We start from the raw sequence: 15125 nt of genomic DNA on the forward strand, positions 1-15125 counted from the left end.
GGTGTCAGGTTGGTCAAATTCTCAGATTTCAATGTTAAACAGTGAAGAACTCAACGTCTTTTTCACTGTTAAATAAATAAATTAAGAGGTAAATGATACTGAAATTCAATATTCTAACTAAATCAAAATGATTTGATTATTTAAAAGGGAAACTAATATGATTGATTCAATTATTATCTCTAAAATTGATATTCTCAACTTTATTTTTGACAATAATAAATCCTTATATAGAAACAATATAACAGAATAGAAGGAATGAAATACATACGTACATATATGCAGACGGGCTCGGGTTTTTTGGTTATTTGATATTCTAACCCGAGCCCAACCCAAAACTAAGTCTGGTTTTGATTTTATAAGACCAGGACAAACAAAAGCCGGGTTTTAGCCCATCGGGCTTGGGCTAATCCGACAAGTTCCACCTCAGTTGCTTAATTGCTTCCCATTTTCTCTCCTCTCTTCTAGACCGTTCTCAAGAGTTGCTACTGTTACTAATAACCAACAAGGTACTGCTATTTAAAACCCTCCCTTTTTTCGTTATTAATTTAATTGTTCATTTGTTTTGTACTGTCATAACAAAAGCATATATATATGGAGCAAAAAAAAAGACTGAAGATGCGAACTAATAATAAAAAAAAACATTCACCTGCAAAGACAAAAGTTAGTAACAAGCAGTTGAAGGAAAAGTTGGGTAGACTTACTCATTTCCGAGTACCAAAGTCCTATGCTTCAATAGTTACAAACTTGTGCAAACAATTAGACCACACATCTGAGGCTGAAACATTTGAATGGTTATTAAAACAAGCCGAGCCTTCCGTACGTGCTGTCCTTGGAAAAACGTATTATCAACAAGAACAAGAAGAGAAAAGGGAGGGACCCATTATTATTAATAATCATAAGAAGACAGATGTCGTCGCCTATTATGATTCTCACCGTTTGCAATCTTATAATCATTATGAGTTAGGTTCGGTATGGGCATTGTCGGATGAGGTAGATGGTATGCCTCGGTTGTACGGTAAGATATGTAGACTTTTTCCTGAAGAATTGGAGATTGAAGTTGCATTACTAGAGCCTCAACCCGTTGAGCATTACGAAAAGAAATGGGGGGTTGACAACAACTTGCCTATGGTTTGTGGAACATTTAAAGAGGTGGAAGAGAAAATGGTTGTGGAAATTACGGATTTCTCTCACAGAGTTATGTGTGAGAATGTTAGAGGATCTTTCTATCATATTTTTCCTAAGAAGGGGGAGGTTTGGGCTGTTTATAAAAAATGGGATGTTAATTGGACACTTCATGATTTGAATAGTCATATTGAATATGAAATTGTTGAAGTGGTATCGGATTTATCTACTTGTATTATTGGTGTTAGATTAGTCAGAGTAGAGGGATTTGAGGCTTTGTTCAAGAGGCAAATGAGAAGAGGACTTGAAAAGACTCAACAGTTTTCACGGAAGGAGTTGTTGCGGTTCTCTCATCGTGTTCCAGCTTCCAAATTGGATGGAGAGGTAATGGATGGTTTTCCCAGTGGGTCATGGATGCTCAAGTCTTCAGCTATACCCCCTATGCTGCTTTAAGTTGTTCCCTGGGTAAGTACTTCAAGCAATCAATACTTATTTATTGTATGAATATATTATTTGATGAAATACTCCTCTTTTTGAAGAATCTTCATTGGTGAATGTTTCTCTTTCTCTTAATAAGCGTATAGTCGATATAATTTCACTTCAATATTTATGCTGTGTATCTTACTGATGCTTAGGTTCTATTTTGTTTTGAAGTCATGAATTTTATCTTTTGTTTTGGTGTAATAGGAAAATATATGTTGTTGTGCATCTTTCTTATGCTAGTGCTTAATTTGCTATAGTTGATCCTGTTTAAGAATATTATCCTACTTCCCAACTGTCTATCATACCTTCTGCTCTCACATCAACTCCATCAAACTTAATATTCTTCTCTTGATTATTATGATTTTTCAAACTTTGCTCTAAATCACTCCCAGATGCCCTAGTAAGTGAAGGTATGGGTGTGATGTAGTAGCTTCTTGTTACCTACAATCATTTGTGTAATTTGTAAAGTGTATATTGTTCAACTAATAACTCGTATAGTGAGAGTTGCATGCCTGGGTGGGTTGTGAGCTACAAGGACCTCTTGGATAGGTTTTACACATCATCTTCACATTTACAGAACTTTACATCTCACTTGTTTTTCTTCGTGCCTTCAAAAATTTGGAGCACCGCACTCGCAAATTATTTGCAATGAGGGGAGTAGCTATAAGGAAAAAAGCAGCCTTAGCCCAAAAAAAAACAAGCAGCCTTAAAGATCTTCTATATTGTGATATAATGCTTTAAATTCCCAATATAGGAGTACATATCTAAACACGCTGCATCGCCTGTGGCCTAACTTGAGCCAAACACGTGGATTAGTTTTACTGGGTGACTTGGACGTACGGAGTACATGGGCCTCCTGGCTAGACACAGTAGTCTGCTCTTACACGTTCTTAAATTTGGAGAATCCCCATCAACGATTGGCAATGAGAAACCTCATAATGGTATCTAGTATGCAAGGCTTTAGCTGCCCGATGTGGGACTATATAATATATATCTCAACATGCACGCCCATACCAGTCTTATAAAACCCTTTAAAGAGAACTTTATATCATCTCTTCTCTTTCTGACTTCAAGTACATTAAACGTTAAATTCTTCTCATGGTATAACAAAGACCCGTCAAACCATATCCCAGATACCATTTAAGTTTTAAAATAAGAAGTTCATACTATTAGTGGATGATGTTTGTGAAATTGCAAGAAAGATAGGTTTCTTAAATTGAGACTGCAGACTTCTAGTGTTTATGATATATGACACACCTTAATACAGCCCAAAAGGGGTACTTGGATTGGAACCTAAAGTTAGTCACCCATTAGTTAGGAAGCTGTTTTAGAACTTGGGTAAAGACCAGTGTTAAAGACCAGTGGATAGGAACCCAGTAATGACCAGTGTTAAAGACGGTCTAGGCAGCCGTCTAGGTGGTGCCCAACCTTCTCGCCTCGACCGAAACTCGGTTCAGTGGGCCGATTAGTCGGGTTTGGACAAACTGATTTGTTGAGGTAGGCTGGCTAGGTGGACTTATATATTTTCTAATGTTAGTTTCTAATTGTTTAAAGTTCATTCTATTTTTATTTTTATTTTTAGTGTCCACAAATATTATTTTACTGATGAATATGATCCCTGATGCGTGCTTGAGTCAAATAAGTTTAGATTAATCTTGAGATATTGCTTTGAGCTTTTCAGTAAGTGCCCACCTGTTGTGCACAGTAGAGCCAATTTAGGATGTTGCTTATGCAATGTGAAAGTTTGCGATATATCAACCATTGTGACATTGTGTCTTTTTAGATGTTTAATGATCCAAAATATATCAACATAGACATTTTTGGTTTTTTTTTTCTTCTTTTTTGTTGTTGGATTTTTATCTACATCCTAAATAGTGAATACAAGACCCAATTTAACACCACATTTTGTCTACAAAGGATAAGTTGTGGTCTTAAGGGTATTCAAGGCTAGGGTTGGGCTCATTTTTGCTGAATCTGACTATGCTGAAGCCACCGATACCTATATAGACTATAACCAACTTCACACCTTTATGGTGCTTCGAAGTGCACAACCTGCACAAATGTGGAAATTTATCCAAGATACACAATCAATGGGGTATGGTTGGTTGTGACCTAAAGCTAACAGAAAGGGGCCTTTAGTATAATGCTCAATTTTTGCAGATGGTACCATGTACTTTTCTGTTGAATCCATGGCTTATATTAGTTGTGCTAAATGTTGGGTCACTCCGGCTTGAAGTGGTATTGTGTTTGATAATTGAGAAGTAACTTCTCGAGGACATGTATAATGTATGCAACTTGAAGGTACTTCAAGCAGCGATGGGTTGCATAATGCGTGAACTTCGGGTGTACTTCTCTGTGAACTGCAAGAACAAGGTGGGGGATATGGTGTTGGAGAATCACATGATTGGATGTGAAGGTGGAAGAGAGCTTCTTTCTAGATTTCAAAGTAGGGTGTCTTTCCCAGAGAGTAGTTTGGCTAGAATTCTGGTCTATCACTTTTATTCTTCATTGTTTCGTTGACTGTGGCTAACAAGATCGAGATGCTTATGAGGTACTTTTTGTGATCTGATTGGTAAATATGTCATTTGGTAGAACAGGGTAGTACTAGTAAATTAAAGGATGATAAGGTTTTGGATATTCAGCATCAGCAAATACCTTTCAGGGAATGGATTTGGTCTTTAGTATGGCTGAGCAATGTTTGCGGTTAGACTTTATAGACTCTATATGCATATGAGGCTTTGAGGACCTTGTTAGGAGAGGCAATGAGTTGCAGTTTTTGGAAGTTGGATCTTGAATAGGCTACTGAAATTTTCAATCCTTGTACTGGTACTGTACTCTCATATATGGGCTAATTTACTTGTTGACGATCCCAACCCCACAGTTTAGAAAAAAGGTTTCATAAATCTATCGGCTGATGTTAAGTTGACGACTGGCCATTGATCCAAGCAGTTGGGTCCATTTTATGGTTGGCTCGACTGCTTTTCTCTGCTTTACAGATAAACCATCTGTGGTGGAGGCATCTCTCTCTCACCCATCTTCCCCCTCCTTCATTTAGAACTTGCTGGTGAAAAAAAGAAAATTGTGCTTCTTTATTCAAGTTAAAGTTATCTGTTAATGTAGTATGTACAATGTCTAGTGGACATACAAGTTAAAGTTGTCGGTTGATGTAGTATTGTACCATGTCTAGTGGGAGACTGGCGAGAGAGGAAGAGCCAGATGGGAAGCAGAACAGGACAGAAATAGAGGGCGAATTTTGTCGTCAGCTGTGAAATTTTGTGTATGGCGTAGACTGCGAGATTAAGACGGAGAGGGAAGGAAGAGGAAGATTAGGGTAAAGGGCGATGAGGGTTTAGATAGACAAATAGATAATCTTAATGCTCTTTTCTCGCACCCAAGAGCCCTCACTTTGTTTATTTTTGCTTATGAATCTGATGAATATTGCAGTTGTCTGGTTGTCCATTCTGCTTTTCTGGTTGTTCATAAATACATTACTTAAAGTTTTTAAGTTCTGTGTTGCTGCTCGATGTGGTTTTGACTTTTTAGTAATGGCTGAAGACTAAATTCAGTAATTTTTATTATTGCATACAGCATCAAGATTCAAAAATATCTTGTGTTAATAAGCGGTTAACGAGCAGGAGCTCCTGAAATGATAGCCACTTTGTGTTTGAATATATTTCTCCCATTTAATATAACTTTGATTATGTAATCGTGCCAAATTACATAACATAAGACTCGAACATTCTACTTTAATAGAGGTATTTCAGCCAGAAAACATCTGATAAAGAAATTGCTATGTGCGCTGTGTCTTGGACCTTCATGTGAGGTACGTAATAGATAGCCACTTATTGGTAATTAATTACACTTCGATTACAAAAGTATATAAAACGATATGATTACAACATATGGGTCACCGATTCACCCTTATCTGTATAAGAATGCCACGCCGTGCCCATTAGTTGCTTCGAATCCTTGGATCTCAAACCTTAAAAGATGAACTCTATAGTCTGCAAAACCTAGTGAAAAGTGCAGAAGGTTGTGTTTGATTTACTGTCACTCGGCACCGGTTAGCAGGCCCCAAATTGCCCTACTGCATGTTCGACGACATTCAGTTATATACAAAGAGAAGAGCTTGTCTCTTTGCAAGGTGACTTTATAAGTGTTGTACAAGGTAGGGAAAATGTCAGTTTGGTCGCACAAACAAGCTCATAGGGTGGCAATGAACCCATCTTTTGATTCATATTTAAGTAAAAATATCTGTTATTGATATTTTAATACCATGTTGTGGAGTTCAATTCAACCATTCAGAAAATATCAATAACAAATGCGTTTCTTATTCAGGTACTGCTCATCTTCATGCATCTCCGCTTCGCTCACACTTACTGACTCACTGCATGGCAGTGTTCTAGGATGGAAGTGACAAGTATGGGAAATCAAGGTTCTATCTTCTATGTGTAAGTCGAATAAGGTTAAGAGTACTCAGTCTTGATCAACCAAAGGGCATGGCTACAAATTGTTGTTAGCAGAACTAAGGGAACAAGATAATTGCAGGTGACATATATTTTTCAATTCTGTGAAGTAAATATTTAGATACTTGTAGGCATTGTTGCCGGTGACACGATATATGAAGTTTGCTAGAAAATCTGTGAGGATCGTGTATTGTTTGACATATGTGAAATGTTAAGGCCCGAATTCACACTTAGATAAAAGTGTAAAACCCTTTTCTACAAGTGAATGAAATTTTTTAACCTTTCTGTATGTACTTCATCGCGCCACTTTTGAGCCGGGTGTTTGATGCCTCGACATAACTTTGGCTAGTCATATACACGAACCATTGATCAATTAGTATTTGGTACTATGTTCCTTTACTCAAAGGTAGTTTTCTGTCTTTTGGTGAAAAGATGATTAGCTAAAGCATATTTAGATTAAAAATTTAAGGAATTGTGAGTGCAGACTTTTCTAAAAGGAGTTATAAAGAATTGTGAGTGCAGCACAAACAGTCTCAGTTTTGTGGAACAAACTTGAATGATTTGAAGGGAAGATTACTCTTCAGCTCCCTTTTTACTAAGAGTGCCAACTTCTCTTGAGAAATTTGTCCGGAGATATTTAGTGTGAGCTATAAAATAAACTCGTAACAGAATGTCTAATTTTAGGATTTCTGTTTCATTCGTTCATTGTAACAGGAGATGGTGTCCAATTTATAGGTTTAATATTTACGATTTTACGAGTATTAATAAGGTTGATCCAAAAGAACTCAGGTGTCTGTCCTTTGGGTAGAGCTATTTGGCTCGGATGGATCTACATTCTTAGTAGTTGGGCTACCTATAGATCGTTTTGGGAACTGATTGGAAGTTACACTTGATAAGTTTAGGAAAAAGGGATTTGACAGTGATGTTATTCAGGGTGGTGTCATACATTACAGGGGAATTACAGAATTGCAGATGGGCTAAAAAATATGGACCAGAACCCGCAGAGCTGTGTTTCGGGCAAGGAGAATGGTACTTAAGTGCTAGATTGAAGTGGCAGTATACTGCAAAAATGGAAACCTCATTAAATTAAACGATGTTTTAGCTACACTGGGAAATCCTGGACCTGCTGCTGCTGTTGTTGATCCCAAGGAATGACTATGGATGTTGTGTGTGGTATTTCTTCTCCTATTTGCCGTGCTACTGCTATGTAACGCTGGAGTTTCTTGTACTTGACACTTGCTCTAAAGGCTTGTCTAAGAATTTGGGTGAAAGTGTGAAACTTAAGTCACATTTATATCGTCAATGTACAAGTTTAATCGGGCACTCATGAAATAGCATTGGGCAACCCCCAAAAAAAAAATGTATATTACAAGTTTGTCATTTAAAAAAAATATATTTTGTATTGGGCCCAAGCCTAACAACCAATCTAACCGGTCTTGTCATGTTGAAACCACCGGGTCATTTGAGTGTACACTCGAACGGGTTTTTCATATCGTTTGAGTGTACACTCAAATGGTCTTGCGCATATCATTTGAGTATACACTCAAACAGTCTCGCCATGTTGTTTCAGTGTACACTCAAGTGGTCTTCGTGTGTCGTTCGAAATAAAACTCTTAGGTTTTTAGCTAGACGATATGGCAGGATCGTTTGGGCAGTCTTTAAGATGATATGGCTAGATTGTTTGGGAACTCTCTTGGGTGACATAGTTGGGTCGTTCGGACTAAAAAAATTGAGAAATTCATTTTGTTTTTTTGTCACTTTCATATACTTGATTAATCAAAGATTCAAGAGTATAATTGTAAAGTTGAAACACAAAACTGAAATTCATTCAAAACGATCGGCTTCCACTCAAAAAATTCAAAATTTTGTATTAATTCATACAACTAATGTACAAAGAATATTCAAAAACAAAAAAACAAAAACATTCAAATGACCTCACAACCATATACAAGCCTATGTATTCGATCTCCTAACTCTCTTTTTCTCAATCTCAGGCACGTCATCGCGACATCGCACACCCTTAAATGTACCAACAAAAATTGATAAACCATGCATCCAAAATCTGTGATGAAATTCCATCTCAGTGGTTTTTTCAGTCCATAATGAAATTGGGTAACTAATGAATTTGGAATGCTTCTGAACCAAATTCTTAAGCCTTCTCTCCAAATACTCCAACTGGTCTTCATTCTAAGTGGCAAAATGAAGATAAAACAAGAAAACTCTCATCAGACTTGGTCATGCCGACACCACTATCAATGATGGAAAGGGTGTTATTGGTCTTGTCAGGGACAATGTGGATGAAGAGCTCAGGTTGACAATCAAGTTTGCTTTTGTCAGTCAAGCTCTCGAATATGATCTTGTCCCATGCGTTTAAACAAAAAATACGTGCCCCACATAAGTATATTGAGCAGAAAACAGACCATCAACAACATCAAACAAAAAAAATACTAGCAACAGTGCTCACATCTACACATGCAAGAATTTCAATCTAGAACTCGTGTTTTGATATCAACAAATTGAACATATACAATCTACACATGGAAATTTATTCAACTTCATCTAACAATAATCACCGACTCTATTACAATTTTTGGTACAAATGAAATTCAATTTTTTTGGGTTTTTTTGGGTTTCTTACCGGTTAGAACGGTGAGAAAAACTTGTAACTGCGTTTTGGGGAGGGGGGAGGGGGTGTATTGGGCTATTGCTTTGGACTTTGTTGTTGGGTTTGGGCTTGAGGCTGCCCAATCTAATTCGGTGGTTGCCCAATACAGAACCCATGTACAATACACAAGTCAAGTACGTTGACTAGCAACTCCAACAGAGTCCTGTATTGAGCGCCACACCAATTGGATTGGGCAGCCTCCAGCAAGCCCAAAAGCGAAGTCAAAATGGCTGATATTAGCTTTTTACTACGTTAGAGATTTGACTCTCTAATTTGGCGAAAGAGCGAATTCAAAGTTTCCTTACTCACGATCTTCGTGTTCGTAAAGTTGAAATAAGGATTCGAACCAACCTAAAGTCTAAGACAACTACAATTTGGTTTTTACTCTTAGGAAACTAGTGAGTAAGTTAATACAAATACTAAGTTTCTTTCCTACACAAACATTAAAGAAAAACATTAAGATTAGAAATCATGAAACTAAGACAAAATACAAATTGCTAAAGAAAAGATGGAGAGCTAATCCTCCTCATGTGAAAATAACTTTTTGTTGTTGAATTGAAGAAGTTCATTTGATTATTCCTAGACTCATAGACAAGCCCTAATGGAAGAAAACTTGATCCCTAACATGTATGACTCATCTCTAAGCTCATACATGTTAGCAAATGGAACCAAGCAATGACTTATCTCTAAGCTCATCACTTTGATTCCTAACTAGACACTACACCAACTATCATTTCGGGATAGGATGTAGGTCTAGTTGTTCTTCCTAAACAACTTACCAACCTAACAACAAATATTTTCCCTCACATGAGTTGGATTAACTCCCCTAAGGGAAGTTAGCTCATGATCCTTGGGACAATGGATTACTTGTTAGAAATACAAGAAGAGAGAGAGAAAGAGGAAAAAGAAAAACTAACTATCTAAACTCACTTGATTTTTATTTATTTTCTAGAAGAAAACCAAAGTTTCCTCCATTAAAACTATTACAAGCTTTTCTTACAAAACTAAAACTAAATTATAAAAATGGCTAAGGAACTAAAATAATACAAGGTAAGGAAAATAAGTCAAGGGAGTAAACGGAGTGTCCCCCCTTGTTTTGTTTTCTTCTCCATTTGAGAGACATCTCATTTCCTCCCATGTGAAACATCAAACCACATTTACTTCATTTTTATCCACCACATTAAAACAAAGTGACACCTTGCCTTTTTTTTCACTATTAACACCTAATCTAATTAATTACATGCAAGGTGTCAACTTTGCACCAATAATTTGTCATTTTTGTCTTGACATGCTCCATGATTGATGACTCATCCAATCTTGTGGGCCCGCATAGTGGGTCCTATGTGTAGTCCAGTGGCGTTCCGGTCTTTGGGCAATTTTACAACTTCCCCCCCTATCGCGTAGTTCATCGCCCTGATTGTGCGAAAGTGACTCACTTGTCGATTCGAGTCCCGGTTCAAGAGGTAGGAGCTTGGAAGTTTGATGCTTCGTGCTTGGTTGGAAGAATTCATATATATGTCGTTCCTCGTGCTTTATCGCGAGGTTTAAACCATATTTCCGTGTTTCTTTGCGAATACACCGCAAAAAAGTATGAAAACATATTTATTTCATGATTATTAAACACATAGTTAACCAAATTTATATGTCTCAACGGGGTTTCATAATACACTTTTGGGTGCTTATCACACTACCCCCAATCAGCACTTTGCTTGTCCTCAAGCAAAGAAGAGACATTAAAACAGATAAGTGGCCAAAAATGTGTAGTCCTAACTAATTCTCATTTCGCAGAGTGCGGTTGCATTGACCATATGCAACAAGGCCTTAAACCATTAGGAATTCCCTAGTGGACGAGTTATAGCCTCGTGAGAGTTTTCTAGAGAAGATACTCACAAACTTCATTTATACTACAATGACTCAGTGACAGAAACTCGTTTCCTAAATTAATCTCAGATATCCATACATCTCTTTAGCAGGAAACGAGGATTGTTTTCTTTGAAACTCAAGTTAATATGTATTCAATAATTAAAACATCTACATATGATCATGCATGCAGTAAACTTTTCATTGAAATGTACTAGCGGGGGTGTTTTACGAATCCTTTGGAGAGTGTACCTAAATGGGTTCTCACGGTATGTGTCAAAACACAATTTCACTCAAAAATTTCCACTTTCGTGTTTTGTTAACTCCAGATTGTGCGGTGGGCACGCGTTTCCTCACATCTCAATGATAGCGGTCGGAGGAGCCGATGTCGATCAATCACGCCTACTACTTATTATCACACCACCCTACTCCTAATTGAGCTAGAGGTCTTTATTAGGTATTGTGGGGCTTAGGTGATAGTGTACAAGAAAATGAAAATGGATAATCAAAATTCTACGAGTGAGAGAATAGGGTTCTTCATATATTTACACTAGAAAATCCTTGTTTTCTTTCCTTCTTCCAACTGAGTTTTTCAACCTTGTTCTTAAGCCTTTAATGGATATATATATATATATATATATATATATATATATATATATATATATATATATGGCTTAAGAACATGATTCTATTTTTCTTTCCTGAAACAAGTAACTGACTTTTATTTGGGACAAGTCTTTCTCTTTATTCTTTCCACATTTCATCCTATTTCTCATACTCATCACTTAGGTAGGTTCTTTTATTTGGTTTAATAGATGAATAAGGATTTTTTTTTTTTTGGTGAAAGTGAAAGGTTTGATGAAAGATTCAGTGGAGTGACTAGCGGTAAAATTTGTAACAGGTAAGAATTTTTAGCTATGTCGATCCAAAGATGGCCTAAATTCTCTTTTAGGGTTGGTGGTGATGATCAAGTAAGTAGATGCATGATTTTCTCTAATCGGGAAAACTACTCCTATGTGTCATCACACACAAATCACTCATGTCAAGGTTTTTTGTTAGATTCTCACAGGATTTATAGTTTAAGTAACTAACCGTTGGTTCCAGAAACTTACTGCTATGTACAATCGATGATACTCAGTACATGAATGTTCATGAAAAGATGTATAAACTATTGCATACGTATTATCTTAAGTTTCTTAAAAACAAATCCTAATTCGGATACTAATGTGAGATTTCTAGACAATTTTCATCATTGAAAAGGAAACAAGACTTTGTCACTAAGTTCAATTATTAACATGAAAATAAAAACTATATACAGGTTACAATTTGCCTAATATTTGCTACAGGGTTAAAAGACCCCCAACAGAATGATGCTTAGTCCTCGAAGTATCAATAAGTAAAGAGAGAAAGTACCTGAGAACCGTGAGCAAAATTAGGGCTAGATTGCTGGAACAGAAAGGTTGGAGAACATAATATAATATATTATTCAGAAAGACCAATAAAATGTTCAATAGCACACTAAACATAGCACACGAAATAATGAAAAACAAGAGCATACGAAACATGAAAAACGATAACACACCAAACATAAGGTTTAGCTAGATATGTACAATGGCAAGCTCAAGTTTACCATCCATCAGGATGTGAAGTTCTGGCGTCCTCTTGAAGGAAATGCATTTCCTTAGCATCGCGCCAAAAGATAATAGTCTGCCAAATTTCTGCCCATTCTTCGTTTCCAGATTTCCTCAAATATGTCTTCATATTTTCATCCTTCGGGTAACAACGAACATGCCTCAGGTACCGAGCGGGACGCTTCCATTGCCGAAACCTCAATGAACGAATGATTCTGTTTGCTAGGCACATAGAATCTACCTTGACCCAGTCATGAAAAGAAGTTGAAAACTGTGGGAAATGTGTCTTCATGATTCGGCAAGCGGTGACCGGTAAAAGTATATACTTATCCTGAAAAGTGCGAGCTCATTTAAGGTTGGAGATAACACAACCTATGATGTTAAATAATGTATGACCTTAAGCTAATGCATTGAATACGACGCAAGAAGCCTCATTGGCAGTAGAAAAATGCCAATCTCCCATAATGTTCAGGAGTACAAATAACATCGCAGTCCCCATGTTCATGGTCATGCTTGCTAAGGGAATGGTGACATCACGCCATGCCACATGGCCATTTCCTTCTCGTTTAATCTCAATACCATCACCGTAATGCCATGATGCAACAGGTTCGTGATATGGAAGATCCAAAGTTAGTGCAAGTTGTTGTTCAGAAAAGATATGAGGTGTGTCACTAACTTGGATAGTGAACCCGTCTAAGTAGAAACCATGCGCATGGTTGAATGCTGGTGTGTCTTCCATATTAGCATAAAAGTATGTAGCCAAACTCAGAGAATAAGTTTGGTCAGGTTGAAGAATTAGGGAAGACCATCCGATGTTTGTAATGTAGTCACGGAAGAGATGGCCATAAGTATTGGAATCCATGATAGACTGAAAGGATTGCTCAAGAATAAGTTTGGGAGATACCATGTTTGATGAAGATGTAATTGATGAAGATGCCATAGTGGATGAAGTAAAGAAATAGGTAACGACAAAGGCAAACTGGATGGATAAATGAGTATGTAAGAGAATAGACCCTCCTATAAGCACATGTTAAATTATATTAGTCACAACGCAAATGATGACAATCCTATTAAGCATTTCATACAAAAGAAAACACAAAGATAAGACAAAATTGATAATACGACGAAAAATGTAATAACTGATACGAGTATTTATTTATTGACTTAGTAATATTAGAAAATTATGGATTGTTATGTTGATCTTGGAGACGCATATCATGCACCAGACTATTTAGTTCTTCCATTTGTTGGCCGAGCTGCATTTGAATGTCCCCTTGGCTGGCAGAGAGTACAGTTTGATTTTCCATTAGGAGAGCGTGATTTTGCAAGGACTGAGAATGATTTTCTAAGATCTCCTCTTGTTCAACATCATGCATTGCTTGACGTTCTTGGAAATCCTTAAGAGTTGTGATGATGATATTCAGACGAGTGTGTAGTTCCCTCAAACCATGATGAAGAAGTTGAATGCCTTCCATGGGATTAATAATGTTCAGCATGGCATTTTCATCAAATAAATGGTCAGAATGTGAGCTTGGGTCGTTCTGTTCATCTATCAGAGTATCAGGAGTCCAAAAACCAACAGAGTAGTTAGTTTGGAGTACTTTTATATGTGCTCTTTGAAGGGGTGTCTCTGGAGAAATTACTGGATAACCCCAACGCATCATAATCTGCGTGACTAAAGTGGGTAGGGGTGCTGACCTTCTTGTTTTCTTGGTGATTACGTTCCAGAGGTGTTGGATTAGACAAAAGTCATCTCTTTGAGTCTGCAAAATCCAAAGTAAGTGAAGTTAAGGCTTTGTGACTTCTGATTGGTGTGATGTACCTACCATATTGTGTCCCACCCAGTGGAGCACAACATGTTGATTCTGTTTCAAAGAGCATTGAAGAACAATGTGATGTGTATTTCCGACTTCATCATGAGATACGGTAGCTCGTAGTAAAGATTTGGCGGAATCAAATGATGACTCTTGAAAAAGGGACTCCTGGGTATTTATTGGGATTTGAAGTATGTTGGAGATCATTTTCTTAGTCAATTCCGATCGTCGTCCATAGGCATTGAAGTAGAATTTTCTATTTTCAGATCCGCTAAATTGGTAGAACATCAAAACCAATTCTCGGGAATAACCAGCTGCTGAATGATATAGAAGAGGCGTCCATCCGCGACGTATGATTTCGGTGTCAAAATAAGGAGAAAACCGACCATCTTCGAAAGTTTTTAGGTAGTCTTTCTCAGCCGTTATTTTTCTTGGTTGATCCATTGGTAGTATTACTTAGGGAAGGATAGTGAAAATTGTTTGAATAAGAATGGCTGAAAAAGACGAGATTTATAGCCAATCTATGAGTCTGTACCAATCTGGATTCCAAGTGTAGTTAATGACCCATGTGATTATGAACAACATCAATGGGGATCCATAGTAAGTCTTGTCATGTCAGATTTCCAAAGACAATTAATGAGATGGTTCAATGTTAGAAAATATGGAGGAAAGTTTTACAGGGTAGTTAGACTTACACGTAATTTCAGAAATGATGATCATAACTCAGTAATAGAATATGGATAGGATAATCGAGCTGCATGTGTGACAAGTGTTATGCATACCTTGTAGCGTGCACGATCTTCTCTGAACACCATGTGTATCAATTAATTAATTATTTTGGTGAGTTTGGGATGGTGTTTCTTTATTATGGTTTTCATTTTATTTATTTATTTATTTATTATTTTATTTATTATTATTTATTTATTTATTTTATTTTATTTTTTTTAGAGAGTAAAATACAACTAATATACATAAATATTTAATACTAAACTTCTCCATTTAATACGTAACCCGTACAAATGTGTGAGAATTATTTAACACACCATACTGATATACAAAACGACAGACAGAAAGAGAGATAGTT

The 15125-nt window shown here is 36.8% G+C and overlaps 1 protein-coding gene across 1 annotated transcript; it reads left to right on the forward strand.

Annotated features, from left to right (window-relative positions):
• Window positions 1–437: 437 nt before the first annotated feature.
• On the forward strand, window positions 438–6364 carry LOC147515499 (uncharacterized). The gene is made up of 2 exons (XM_086587872.1): window positions 438–1587; window positions 5944–6364. Exon 1 carries the CDS (start codon window positions 592–594, stop codon window positions 1573–1575), a length of 984 nt encoding a protein of 327 aa, XP_086443998.1. The 5' UTR covers window positions 438–591; the 3' UTR covers window positions 1576–1587; window positions 5944–6364.
• The last annotated feature ends 8761 nt before the right edge of the window (window positions 6365–15125 follow it).

The sequence above is a fragment of the Coptis chinensis genome, chromosome 2 (assembly GCF_015680905.1).
Source record: "Coptis chinensis isolate HL-2020 chromosome 2, ASM1568090v1, whole genome shotgun sequence".
Classification (NCBI taxonomy): domain Eukaryota; kingdom Viridiplantae; phylum Streptophyta; class Magnoliopsida; order Ranunculales; family Ranunculaceae; genus Coptis; species Coptis chinensis.

Coding starts and splice junctions, on each gene's coding strand:
- LOC147515499 (XM_086587872.1), top strand. CDS start 592: ATGGAGCAAAAAAAAAGACTGAAGATGCGAACTAATAATAAAAAAAAA.